A 14,027-nucleotide genomic window follows, 5' to 3' on the forward strand; every position below is an offset into this window, starting at 1 on the left:
CACACACACACACACACACACACACACACACACACACATACACACATACACACATACATACACAAAGATACTTATTATTAGTTATTCATTATTAGTCATATTAAAAAATATGGTTACAATCGCAGTTTTGTGAAATTTAATGACTCATACACACTGTCTTCTATTGCTAAAGACAAACATAAAACATTATTTTAACCATATAAATGTTTTAAATATCATTAATAAAAAGGGAAAAAAGTAAAACATGTAAATGTTTTACAAACAGAAAAACATCCAAACATTTGTGTTTGCGCACATTCATGGAGACACACAGACACACAACAGTATGAAGTACAGTTGTGTTTTGGGACAGTGTGGCTAAGTGCCAGCTGATCCACATTTCACTCAGATGCCACTTTAAATGTAACAAGAAATAACATACAATATAAAACAGTTTCATCTTTTGTGAAAACATAAGCAAGGAGCCATTTTATTCCATATACGGCGTTTGTGGGTTTTGGACAGACAAAGTTAAGCAATTAAAGCACTGGACTAATTTTCCTTTGTTTTTTTTACAGAAAATAGCCTCCTAATCTAGATCAGCTGTGAGAGCCAAGGAACAATCTCAGGGACTTCCTGACATGAAGTTTTTACCATAAATTTGTCCTGTGAAGCTTAAACACCAAGTCTTTTAAAGCAGGTACTGCTGATAACACTAATACTTCTAATAACAACCCTAATAATAGTAAATAAAGTGCAAACGACAGTCAGGACCCATTCCACGACCTGAAAACATGAAGAAGCAACGCTCCCATCCACCAGCAAGAACCCCAGCATACTGGCAGCAAGTGTTTTCTATCTAACATTCATACGCGTATTCATGACGCATCCATTGCAGAGCACTGGGTTAGTATCTTGTCCAGCGGTGTTTGGTGTGGAGACTGGAGCAGGCAGGGATTTAAACACCAACTTTCCAATTAGTGGATGACCTGCTCTACCTCGTGGACTACAGCTACAAACAGTACACTGGCCCTACAGGAGGGCGGTGGTCATTTCCAAAGATGGAAATCTTTTTAAAGAAATACCTAAAAATACACTAAACCAGGCTTAGCTGCAGGATTCAGGTACATTTTCTGGAGAGTATTTTAAGCACCTGTGGGTTTAAAATGAACTACAGGTACAGGAATAAAGTTTATCAGGCTTTGGATACAAGGGCAGTAATATTTAGGTTACTGACAACAGGAAAATGCTAAACCAGTACACATGACAAGATACTGACCTCAAGCTCAGAGTCACTGGATTCAGGCTGGCTGGCCGCCCCTGTTAGAAACGGCAGCATGGGCTGGCCCATTTTTGCCATCCGAGAAATCAGTTTGGCTTTAGTAGCATCTGGATTCTGAAATTGGAGAAGAATAGCAGCTCCAATCTTCACAGCACCAAAACAAATGAATACCAAAAACACAAAATGAGGTGTTTGCTTACAGCCAGCTGCTCACTCAGAGAGTTCGACTTTGCACGAAGTGGTGGCTCCCTGGGAAGACAAATCAGCTACTGTGAGAAAAAAAAAAATTTAGAATAATAGTGCTAACTATTTTATCAGGTTTAAATCTTACCCTGGTCTTCCTGAACCTGAAGAGGGGGCCTGTGTTGAGGCCTCTGGGACCAGATTTTCAATACTGAGGGCTGGGGAAGGAGCAGCAGAGTCTCTGGAGCCAGCACTCGCCCGATCAGAGCCACTGTCCTTTGAGAACTTGACCTAAACCACAAAACAAGCTCAATAAGCTTCTAATATTCCAGAAAGTGGTTGAACGGTAGACTATAGTTGCTAAAACAGATACAAGCAGATGAGGGAGATGTCGAGGACTGTGCAGCGGATGTTACCCGTCGAAGCTCTGCTTCAAAAATAAGAGTGCTGTTAGCCGGGACACGGTTAGGGACACCCTTAGATCCGTAAGCTAAATCGGGTGGGATGACAATGAGACGACGGCCTGCCTTCTTCATCCCCAGCATCCCTTCCTCCCAGCCCTGTGCATACAGAGAAGGAGAGGAAAGAGATGATGAGGTAATAACATAATAGCAACAGAAGAGTGATAAACAGCACAACCTCAGTGCTCACACACTAATTTAAAGCTATGCTAGAACCTTTCAAAAGCAACTGTAGCATTTTTGGATGATTAGAAATGCAGGACAGACCCAACACAAGAGCAAATATAAATAAGTGATGATTTAATAAACTGCAAATTCTATTTATTTAATCGACAACATCATAAGTTAAGGTGAGCCTAAAAGCAGCTGGCTAATCCACTGGTTTCATTTACGACCCCAGCATTGTAAAACAAATTAATATCAAACCTAATGTGAGAATGGAATATTGGCTTTTTTTGTCGTTTAAGCAGGCAGTAGCTAAGCCGTTTCATGTATTATGTGCTTTTTATTTTTAATGAGTGAATGAACTGTAACATATCTTTAAAAATGAGGCATTCTCCAACTTTCTTGGTTGACTAACAGTCTGTGGACAGTGAAGAATGTGGGCTGTAGTCTCTCTAAGTGAGAAACAAACGGCTCTAAGCACAGTGCAGGTTACAATCTATAACATAAGAATAGAACCCTCTAGTGTTTTGTTAGCTTGTCAAATTACATCACAAGCTAGCATGAGGCATGTCAGACAGTGATGATTATTCCCATCACCAAGTCCTGTACAAAGAAAAGAAAAGAAAAAAAGAAAAGCACAAAGATTTCTGCAACATCAGTACTGATAGGGATGAGTTTTCTCTCCCAATCTGGCTTCTCTTCACTGGCTGTACTGTAATTCATTATTATCATCAGGATGTCTTAAAAACTCCCTGAAAAGCCTTCAGTAGCAAGAGTGCTGACAGGGACTAGAAAGAGAGAGCACATTTCTCCTGTATTGGCTTCCCTTCATTGGTTCCCTGTTAAATCCAAAATCCTGCTGCTCACATACAAGGTCTTAAATAATCAGGCCGCATCTTATCTTAATGACCTTGTAGTACCATATCACCCTATTAGAGCACTTCGTTCTCGCTCTGCAGGCCTACTTGTTGTTCCTAGAGTATTTAAAAGTAGAATGGGAGGCAGAGCCTTCAGTTTTCAGGCCCCTCTTCTGTGGAACCAGCTTCCAGTTTGGCCCAGGGAGACAGAGCTCCCCTCTACGTGTAAGATTAGTCTTAAAATTGTCCTTTTTCATAAAGCCTAAGAAAAGGATATAGTTAAGGCTGGATCAGGTGATTCTGAATCCCCCTCTACTTATGCTGCAATAGGCTTAGCTGCTGGGGGCTTACCATGATGCTCTATTTCACTCACCATCATTATCATTATTCATTATTAATATCTGACTCCCTTCCACAGTGTGTATTGTATGCCGTCTTCCTCCCATCAACCCAACTGGTCATGGCAGATGACCACCCTCCCTAAGCCTCATTGCACCACAGGTTTCTTCCTCTTTTAAGGCAGTTTCTCTTTACCACTGTCGCCAAGTGCTTGCTCAAAGGAGGTTTGATTGTTGAGGTTTTGTCTGTATTATTGCAGGGTCTTTACCTTATAATTTAAAGAGACTTGAGGTGACAGTTTTTGTCATTTGGTGCTATACAAATAAAACTGAACTTTAAATACTGAATGTAGAACTAAATCTTTTCCAAGAACAGTCAAGATGGGAAGATTAGGCAGCTCTCTGCAATATGGAGAGCATAATGTTTCGAGCTTAGTTCTTTTACAACAGGCTACTTAGTCATGGTAACAGGAACTCTGATCATCATACCTAAAATATGCTAGTTGATGTACATACCGTACATATAATATTACAACATCGTAGTGAAGGACAGTCTGGTCACACAGTGTGTTAACATGAACGACACACAAACTTCAGTTCACTTAAATCCTGTGTGCATCAGTGAGTTTATCAAGTTGCACAGAGCTCCATAAAAATGTAGCTGGAATTACAGTGTTTAGCTATGACAGCTACATTATTCATTCACGTTTTACTTGATTCAATGAATCCACACAGAAAGCAATTAGCTCAGCATGCATTATCTTGCTGCTGAAGGTTGGTTGCTAACACACATTCAATGCTCAGGCTGCCTAGATAATCCTCCGATGTATTTAGCACCCTGCCATGCCAATCAGCAACCACCTCATTTAGTTTCACTCGAACCACCAACTTCATATCGCCCGCACTTATTTCACCCATTCTTTTTATGGTGTTGGGTTGCCACATCACTGCATGTCACTTCCTGTGTGGACAGCCCTTTGAGCTACTATTCACAGTCACTGCAGTATACTTTCACTCACTCTGATCACTTTCCCAGCTCCAATCTTCAGTCGCAGCAACTTGTCTTTGTTTTGGTTGGAGTCAAACATCTGTAGCAATACAAATAAGATTCAAAGACTTGTTCGTCATCATAACCAGAAAATCCACAAGAGAAAAAACAAAAAACACTGATACTTGTTAAAATGAATGATGTGAGTGTTTGACCTGTCCACAAGTGTGGTTCTCCAAAAGCCAGCCCGTGTACACCACCTCCACAGAGTCTCCATTCTCCACTGACTGGCCCTCACCAAGACTGAGGTCCTGGAGTACCACTACATCTACAGTCGCAGCGCTGTTCACTTTTGCTAAACATACCTGATGATAAAAGATAACCTTTATTAGTCCCACACATGAGAAATTTGTGAAGACTTCTTCATCATGCTTGTACATAATGTAGACTACACACATCGTTTTTGAAGATCGCCTGATACTTTTGGACTTTGTGCTGTCAATAAACAAAGTCTGTTTGTTTTGTGTTGGCCCAACTGTAATCACAGTATTTATTATTTGAGGCTCACCTCTTTGCAGAAGTCTGAAGCTGATTTCTCTGACTCAAACATAAGGGACCAGTTCTGCCTCTGGTCATCATAAAAAGTGCAATAATTGTTTTGTTGTACCTGCAGAGGAAGAAGAGCATGTAGCCATGAAAACAGTCAGTGGGGGAAACAGCTATTCTTTACAGCTGTTACAAGCTTTTCAAAAGAAAAACTATCTAAAGAACAGGGTTTAAACAGGTATCGCAATGATTATCGGAAATATATAACTAACATTTTCAGATGGTGCATCTACTTTTGTATCCTTCATGACTATACTCACCGTGAAAGCAAAGCCCACGTGAATCTTGGCAGAGGTTACTTGTTTCTGTTGGCTTAAATACAGAAGCAGCTTGTACTGAAGAAAAGAAGAGCTGAGCTCATTATTAAAAACCAAACAAAAGTCAAACCAGGAGCATAAAGTAAGAGACTAAATAACAAAGCTCCAACCTCTTTTGTTGTATGGTTGCCCAGCACAGCAGCTCCCAGCTTTCCCTGCTTCATGTACTGTCCATTAATACTACATGAGACAACACAGCTGTTCAGTGAACAGAGAGAGAACTTTGGGGGAGTAAAGAGTTTAATTTGTGTAAAGAAAAGGGGGATAATGCTCCAAACAGATGTAAAAAAACAAACAAACATGAAAACTGACATTTAGAATATAGCACCCGACATATTTAGATGAGTGCTTAAAAATGGTTTTCAAACTCACTATCTGAAGGCTTGGACTGCTGTTGCAAATAATACTGCTGGAGCTCCAGGTTGTGGAGCTGGCTTCTGATTGGATGGAGCTGCAATAATATTAAAGAAATGATCAGTGGTGGCTCTGCACGACAACTGGATGTAAATTCAGCAATGCTGCAGTTCTGAGACTGTTACCTTGGTTCGAGCTCTTTCTAGGCTGTTTGGGGGCTGTGTACTGGAATGACTCGTTCCCCTGACTGGTTTCCTGGTCTAATCCAAACAGGGAAGCCAGCTTGGCCCTAAAAAACACAAACGATTATATACATGTGGTTGTATTTGCATTGCTATATGGTGCTTTAAAAAAGAAAAACATGCTGGACATCTATACTGATACTGGGTAATGTGTTGGGAATGAAAGTATGCAAAATAATGTCATGGAAATTAAAATGATTATATAAAAATTATTATATTGTATGCATGTCTGAAACATCAGACCATGATCCCAAATAGATGACAGATGGTTTCCTGGGGGATCTCCCCTCAAACAGAATCTTGACCAGCTGAAGTGACACCAACACGGCAGCATGGCAGAATGCACAGGTAGATGTGACATTGTTCTGGGGAAGGGCCTCTGTGCCACAGGGGCTGAGCAGTGAGCCGAACTCTTCAGCCCAACTGTTTACCACACATTGGTAGAAGGTTATTGCTACGGTGGTAATACTGTATACGTTTATACGTCTGATAGGCATGCTTGACTAAAATCTGTTCCCTTATGTCATTGCATTTTACTGTATTAAGTAATTAAAAATAGCTACAAAAGAAATAACAATGCTTGCTTGTTTTTATTATTATTAGTATTATTAGTAGTAGTAGTAGTAGTAGTAGTAGTAGTACAGCCAGAGACATACCAATTAAAGCTAGTAACACTGACTACTGAGCTAACCAAAAACAGCCTGGCTTTCTATTTCTTATTAGGGGTGGGGGGGGGGGGGAATCGATACTGTGTAGCATCGTGATATTTTGTTTGCTAATAATGTATCGATAATGTATCGATACAGGGACAGCAGAAATCGATATTTTGTTACAAAAAAGGGTTTTTTTGCTCTGAGCACGTTGATCCTTTTTCTGAACAAGAAACTGACACTGTCCAAATGTGTTTAACTTTATTTTGGCAGCAATAAACATGACAGTTTACTTATTTTAATTTAAGACACGTTTTATTTTAATTACGTTTAAAACTTTTTAATTTAATGTAAAATTATATTTTGTTTTAATTTACTTTCAAGTTCTTCAGTTGCTGAAGGGGCTGCATAGTCTTCATATTGCATAGTTCAGAATAGCTGTAATTGTACCAGATGGTTGCATTCAGTTAAGTTGGACTAGACTGTAATACAAACCGTTCAGTTTGTCAACAATAAAACTGACTGAACTGAGAGAAAGACTGAGTGCGAGACTTTGATATTAGATAAAATGAATATTGATGAAGTTTACCTTTATGTACAGAATCTGAATATCGCAAAATATTTTTAAAAAATTGCAATAATATCATATTGTGCGTTAAGTATTGTGATAATATCGTATCGTGGGACGTATGGTGATTCCCACCTCTATTTCTTATACAGGTAGACTACAAAGACAGTTGTCAGGCACAGGCTACATCCACACTAGCCCGGATAGATTTGAAAACGGCGTTTTCGTCTGAAAGCGAAAGCGAGTGAGAATTAAAGAATTTGAAGAAAAGCTATCTGCAGCATGTACAAACTGATATTAATCTTTAATAGGACTGTCAAAATTGAGAGCAAACAAAACAACTGCCGTATAATGCCTTCTCTCTTAGTTTAATTGGTCACATGACTGCATCACATGACTAAAATGTAATTGTTTTCAAAAAGTCTTTTCGCTGTCCACACCACGACTTGAAAGCACTGTTTTTAAATGTATGCATTTTCGAGAGCGTTTTCAAAACGCTGCATTTTCCTTCAGTGAAAACACCGTCTCAGTGTGAACAGGAGGCCAAAACGGAGAGAAAACGAGGTGTGGACGTAGCCACAGTGTCATGGTGCTGCCCCCACCACCCACCCCTCTGTACTGAAATCCCACCTACTCTTATGTGTGATGGCAAGTCTTCAAGAGACAAAGACCAGGAAGGAACCAGGTCCAGACAGTGTGTCACCCTCCTGCCTCAAAGTATGCTCTGACCAGCTGGTTCCCATCTTCACACTGATCTTCAACAGATCCCTGAAACTGTGTGAAGTCCCCTCCCATTTCAAGCACTCCACAATCATCTTGGTCACTGGGTTAAATGACTACAGACCTGTCACCCTGATATCCTTTGAAAGACTGATGCTGGCCTACTGGTGCTGGTTGTGAATCTTAGCTTGGCATTTCACCAGGCCTCGAGTATGGACAGCTTGTTGTACTTCTTAGGCACCAGTTTCTTCATCACACCTTCCTGCACTTCTGACAGATGGCTAACTTCCCTCCATGCTGCCTTTATGGGTATTATTCAGCTTGTAGCCAAGTCATCTCAAGGATCACTCTTGCTATCGAATAGATCAGCTGCTTGGTTTCAGTGATGGTCGCAGTAGACATTGTCCTTAATGTTGCATTAACATCTTCTAATAGACTTTCAGAGGGTACTTCATGCATTCTTTGTAACTGGCCATGGATGATCCAGATTTCCAGCTTAGGCATAATCCTCTCTTTCAGGCCAGCTGCTCTCACATTCAACATACCAGTTGTTATTCGGGCTTGGTACCCAATCTTGAAGTGTGGGGATGATGGCAAGATGGCATACAGACATATGCAGCAGCACAGCGCTCCCAACTACTGTACACCTTTTTTGTGGTTTTGTCCTCTAATGCAGCGGTCCCCAACACCCGGGCCTCGGACCGGTACCGGTCCGTGAGTCGTTTGGTGCCAGGCCGCGAGAGTTGAGGCTCGGGTGTGAAATGTCTGGTTTTCAGGGTTTTTATCGTTAAGTCGGTTTCCCTGGGTCTTTTTCCGTGTTGTAGTCGTATGTCTTATTTTGAAAGAACTATTTACGCATTGCCATAGGGACCAGAGAGCATCAAGAAGCAGAGAGGAGGATCTCCAAAGGTTGATTCTGTTCGTCTGGACGTAGCGTTTTGTGGGAGAAACGTTTCGTCACTCATCCAAGTGACTTCTTCAGTCTCAGCTGACTGCAGGTTTCCCCAAACGCTACGTCCAGAGGAACAGAATCAACCTTTGGAGATTTACTCACTGAGCATGCATCAAGACAGAGAGGATGTTAGTCTCAATGTTGTTGGCGCATTTCAGGAGGTGGCTGCTAATAAAGTTACACAATTACACAGTGAATTCGGTTTATTATTATATTTGCAAAATACCACAGTTTTTGTCTTTGTCTGTATCAATTTATTTTGTTGTATTTGTCCGCGACACCTTAAAGGTCGGTCCGTGAAAATATTGTCTGACATTAAACTGGACCGTGGTGCAAAAAAGGTTGGGGACCGCTGCTCTAATGTGTGCCTTTCTCTTGTTTTGTATACATGTCTCATAACTGTCATTTATTCCTGCCGTCTTTATATTTTATGACCCAACTTCCTCACTCCCCCTTGCCATAGCATTTGTGTTGAGATTAAGGAGTCAGCTGAACAAGAAAAACACAATTCAGGGAGTTGCCACATATGTCCTGTCAGTCATCGGATACCTTACTGGGATAATAAGACAGTCAAAGGAGGAGACTGGTCCCACTGACATCAGGGCAAGAAAGTTCCCTAGCATGCATGGAAGGTTTCACCACAAAAATCCAGCACTCTGACACTTTACGCTAAGTGGAAGGAAAGAAGCTTAGGACTAGTGAGTGCCAGAACCACTGTTCAGGATGAAACAAAGATCCGCCAGCATATCGGAAAGATGACACAACTGATCCTACAAATGGCTGGACAAAGCTGGACTAAAATACAGCACAGAGGCACTAATCATGGCAGCACAGGAATATGCACAAGACTGACAGAGGCTGGGTCTACAACACTAGGCACGAGCCCAGGTGCAGGCTGAAATGATGGTTGTGGTTGAGAATGACCAGGCCAAGACTTCCAGATACTGATGGACAAATTGGTGGCAGCTAACCAACCACATGTAGTAGTGGTGGGCAAGAAGCGGAAGAAGTCTGTAGTAACAGATATAGCCATCGCAAGTGATAGCAAAGAACACAAAAGCTTGAGGAATACCAAGAGCTAGAGAAGATGTGGAAGGTGAAGGCAACAGTGAGCCCTGTGATCATCAGAATACTGTTGACCACAGGCAGTACCCGCCAGACGGCGGTAACAGCGCCAACATTTTATTTTATAGTCAAGTTCCCGGGTATAAACTGCATATATAGCAACCAGACATGTGTAAACAAGAAAGTCTCACAAAACTACACATCATCGAACTGGCATCAAGATGTCATTATTGTAACCATTTTAACCGCTACCAGCTGATGTTTGTTTGTTTTTTAAATTCAAATATACTATTTTGTCCACAGTCATAATACCCATATGGAAGAGATATTTATAAATCTTCTGAAGTTTGTATCCGTCTTGTGTGAAACTTGTATGAAAAGCATACAAGAGTGAAAACAGATATAAGATCCCTTGAAAAATGATATAAATGAAACTTGTATCTTTTGAATACTTCCTAAAACAATATATGAAAGTGGCCACTTTCATGAGTGAATCATATCAGCCTTATATGATTCACTATATGAAGAAGGCCACATCTGATGCAAGTCTTTTAGAAGTTTTTTCTATTTCTTTTCCATATGGGGGGGGTAAATTATGTGGGACAGTAAGTAAACTGTCACATATTTCACATGACATCAAGATTCTTTCTCTAATCACATATTTTATAAGCAAATGGCTGAAATGATTAGTTCGTTATCCAATTACTTGCCAAGTAATTTTTAGTCACGGACTAATGGTGGCAGCCTGATACTGACCCCTGGAACTCCTTCCACTGGTAATCACTGGCATCTCCCAGAACAGACATGTTGAAAGCCTTAACGCATTCATCTCCGACGGTAAGGAACTGGGCTGAGGAGGGGCAGCCAGTTTGCATGTGTGAGTCAGAATCCTTTTAATGCTTGTTCCAATGCTCGTCTCGCTAGCTATGCTGACCACTCGACCCCCAGTGCTATCACACTCGTGTGACAAATTCAACAGCGTAGCAGAAAAAGAAGAAAAGCGCAGCGCTCTGGCTTTAGTGCTGCACGGGTCTTTGGAGGGAAGAGATGGGCTGTAGCAGAAGCCTTCAACTCCAGTCTACTCTAACAAGCAGCATGTGAGAGGAATTAGATTCCATAACACTTGTCCCTCCTCAACAACAGGCTCTACGCTTGCCACTGATCCCAAACACTCACACACACACTGCACTACAGTCACACAGAACTCGTGCAGAGGGAGGAGGCATGAGAAAAGTGGCAAAGATTAAAAAGTCAGCTGGAAGCTTTCCTAATACTCAGTGAGTCTGTCCCATGACAAAAGTGCACCAAGTTTGGGTCTTTCAACACACAGATCCCTTTTTTCTTTAAAGAAGAAGAAATAATTCAAGCTTCTGGATCTACTTTTCCAATGACACTAAGAAAGCTGCAAACGCTGCATTTTGAAAATAGTGTCAAATTAATTGTTTTAATTGTTATGCAAAGGTCCGAATTTACACACAGCTGCTTTAAGCTACCACATTCTAAGGCCAGGCTTTGGCTGAAAAATGTAAAAGAATAAATAAATGAATGACTAAATTTATTCATAGGTTTGATAGTGTGCTTGGCATCATTGTCCTGTTACATGGCTGTCTCAGCCAACCTTTAGCCCTCGATAGATGGCCTTTTACTCCACAATACATCTCCCAGATGTTCTATGAGTGTCACCTGGTCCAGCTCGAGACATGATTATCAGATAATGAGTTCATGGTTTTTAGAAATTTAGAGAACATAAAAATTTAACAATAAAATACATCACTGTTGCAAGAAAGAAAAAAATTAGATTAATACTTTATAAAATTGTTAATCTAGTGATTTAGTATGCAGTGGTAAAATACACAATTCAAAACAGGTTAACTGTTTTATTGCTGCACATTAGAGCTCTGAAGCTTAGTGGACACAGTCAACATAAAATATAACGTCCCATAGCGCAGTAAAGGTGAAGCGAAAATGATTTGGTTTTTTGGCATATCAATGTGAAACTGCTCTTACTGATTGAATGGGTATTTGTGGCATGCGTCCTATGCTCTAACTGCATTTCCAGTAGTGTAAAACAGACTAAGAAGCTAAGTCAGAATCAAGTATAAATATGTTTACACATTTTGTGAATGGTTAAATGAATACACACACATTCCCATGACAACGTGACACACAGTTTGCATTAACAACTGGGATTGCATCATGTATTCCCCAGTACAAACTCTATAGTACTCTTAAAACATTGGTTTTTATTTTTCATTGGTAGTATTTTAAAACACATACCTGAATACATCTGATCGGTAAACGTCCAAAACTTGCTTCTACGGACATACGTCCCCATTCTTATCAATGACCGTTTACCTTCCTAATTCCTATGGAAGCAGTAAACTCTATAGAGTCACGTGAACTCTTTTTCACATAACTGTATACCACAGTTAAATGTAGTATAGCCATCAAAGTGTCTATATCACTGAATCAGCCTGCAGTGTTCTCATTGTATTCATTTTATTATTATTTTTAAACTGTGTGTCACAGTTTTAGACGTCCCATATCATGCTGCTTTTGTGGCTTTAGTTTCTAGAAGTAACCTCTTTATATGCACATGCACGCTTCCATAGTAAATACATTCATTTTCATTTACCAGTTAGATGTTAACAGTCAGAATGTGGTTCAGTAAGCTGGCTTGAGGAATCCTGTACTGCTTACATTGAGGGCAGGATGGGTTAAATGTTTTTCAAGAACACTTTGAAGCTCAAACAACAGTCCAGTATCTCACAATTTACTTGGCTTTCATTTTTTTCTGAAAAGAAAATATCCCGATGTCAGATCTTGTTGTGCTCATTCACCCTGTGTGCAAAGCATCTCTCCTCACTCACACACATTTTTAAACAAGAAAGTCTGTGGCCAGTTCACGCATGAAAAAACATCACGCACCAACTAATTTTCACGCACCTGTCCATAAAATAAGTTAATAACTTCAGTAAATGAAAATAATGAAACTCTTTAATTTGCAGTAGCGTCCTTCTGAACGCGATGACGTTTACTGTGAAAAGGGGTAAACGTCATCGCGCTAGCCCATGTTCAAGATGTGTGTGTTTAAAAAACAAAAAGCCCCGAAGTTTTGCAGGTTTTTGCCTGATAAAATCATCTGCTTCTTTTATGCTTTTATTGCGGGCGACAGATAAACACGAAAGAAAAATTACATTTGATGAAGGCTTGAACAGTCTGAGAAGCTACATTCATGAATGCTACTTGGAAAATGAGCCACAGAATCATGTGAGCAGGCAGAACCAACACCGGAGTGTTTGATATAAGCAATCATACTGCCGCAAACCTATAAGAGGTCACACTTTGCATGACAAAACGATTCAAACCCGCTCATACCTGTTAACTTTACACTGTATTGATAGTCCTGAACTTCACTTAAATGCCGTTTTATTTTCTTCATTGTGTATATGAGGTCACTTTGAAATTCGGCACAGATATGTTGCTTTGACAAAACTTCACATCACTTCACCGGGATTCTCTTGATATTCCGGTAAAACACGTAACAAAGGGAATTAAAACCATAACTGAAATATGTACTACATGTTAGAAAGGGGCTTAAAATGATCCGCCTGCTCTTTAGACTTTTTTAATGGTGGTGGACTCCATTTAATCACGATTAATACAAAGATTAAAATGAAAGCTGGGTCAACGGCTAGAACATGGGCTAAATCCTGGTGAGCTAGTTAGCTTATAGCCTAAAGAGCATTAGCTCGGAGTACAAAACCAACTCACCCTCCTGTGGGAGACAAGAAGTCTCCGTCCTCATCGTCCCCAACGAACATTTTTTAAAAGTTTGAAGCCTTCGTCTATTAAATAAAAGAAACGCACAAAAATATATTAACTGTTTGACATGACTAGTCTGCGACTTCCCCTTCCTGCTTGTGCAAAAGTCAGCTGACTGTCCACCTGATCCGAGTTCAATTGACCGCAACTACCACTAGAGGGGGCCAAAGACCATATATAATCCCTGAAACACGACCAGGACAGGTGAGGTAGGCAAACGGCACAAGGTCATCAGGAGTTGAGTGTTGCTCAGGCTGTGTCCCAATCCAGGGTTTGCAGCCTTAAAGGCCGATTACATTACAGCGGCGCGACGAAGGCTGTCCCAATTCAAAGGATGCTCGAAATGCGGCCCTCAAATGTGGCCTTCATTTCCCTGAATTTTATGGCTGTGGCGGTGTAGACTTCATGGCCCAACATATCCCACAATTCATAGCGCGGCAGTCAGTGTGGATAATTTTGCCACAGACGACAGAAG

The 14,027-nt window shown here is 40.6% G+C and overlaps 1 protein-coding gene across 5 annotated transcripts in view; it reads right to left on the bottom strand.

Moving 5' to 3' along the window:
* The window catches only part of fkbp15b (FKBP prolyl isomerase family member 15b), a 25,907-nt gene extending 12,156 nt beyond the window's left edge, over window positions 1-13,751 (bottom strand). The window contains exons 1-12 of one of the 5 annotated variants that reach the window (XM_042215002.1): window positions 13,502-13,742; window positions 5,716-5,819; window positions 5,549-5,627; window positions 5,287-5,356; window positions 5,120-5,194; window positions 4,822-4,920; window positions 4,469-4,618; window positions 4,285-4,353; window positions 1,861-2,004; window positions 1,593-1,735; window positions 1,462-1,510; window positions 1,259-1,375 (exon numbers count right to left, since the gene is read on the bottom strand). In XM_042215002.1, coding sequence (XP_042070936.1) covers window positions 1,259-1,375; window positions 1,462-1,510; window positions 1,593-1,735; window positions 1,861-2,004; window positions 4,285-4,353; window positions 4,469-4,618; window positions 4,822-4,920; window positions 5,120-5,194; window positions 5,287-5,356; window positions 5,549-5,627; window positions 5,716-5,819; window positions 13,502-13,551 — 1,149 coding nt within the window. In that variant the 5' untranslated portion in view covers window positions 13,552-13,742. Of the gene's footprint in view, window positions 1-1,258; window positions 1,376-1,461; window positions 1,511-1,592; window positions 1,736-1,860; window positions 2,005-4,284; window positions 4,354-4,468; window positions 4,619-4,821; window positions 4,921-5,119; window positions 5,211-5,286; window positions 5,357-5,548; window positions 5,628-5,715; window positions 5,820-13,501 lie in introns of all 5 variants that reach the window. The other 4 variants (XM_042215004.1, XM_005949162.3, XM_005949163.3 and 1 more) reach the window with 4 other exon arrangements.
* Window positions 13,752-14,027: the final 276 nt, after the last annotated feature.

The sequence above is a fragment of the Haplochromis burtoni genome, unplaced genomic scaffold (genome assembly GCF_018398535.1).
Source record: "Haplochromis burtoni strain Fernald_Lab_line unplaced genomic scaffold, NCSU_Asbu1 Contig_639, whole genome shotgun sequence".
NCBI lineage: Eukaryota > Metazoa > Chordata > Actinopteri > Cichliformes > Cichlidae > Haplochromis > Haplochromis burtoni.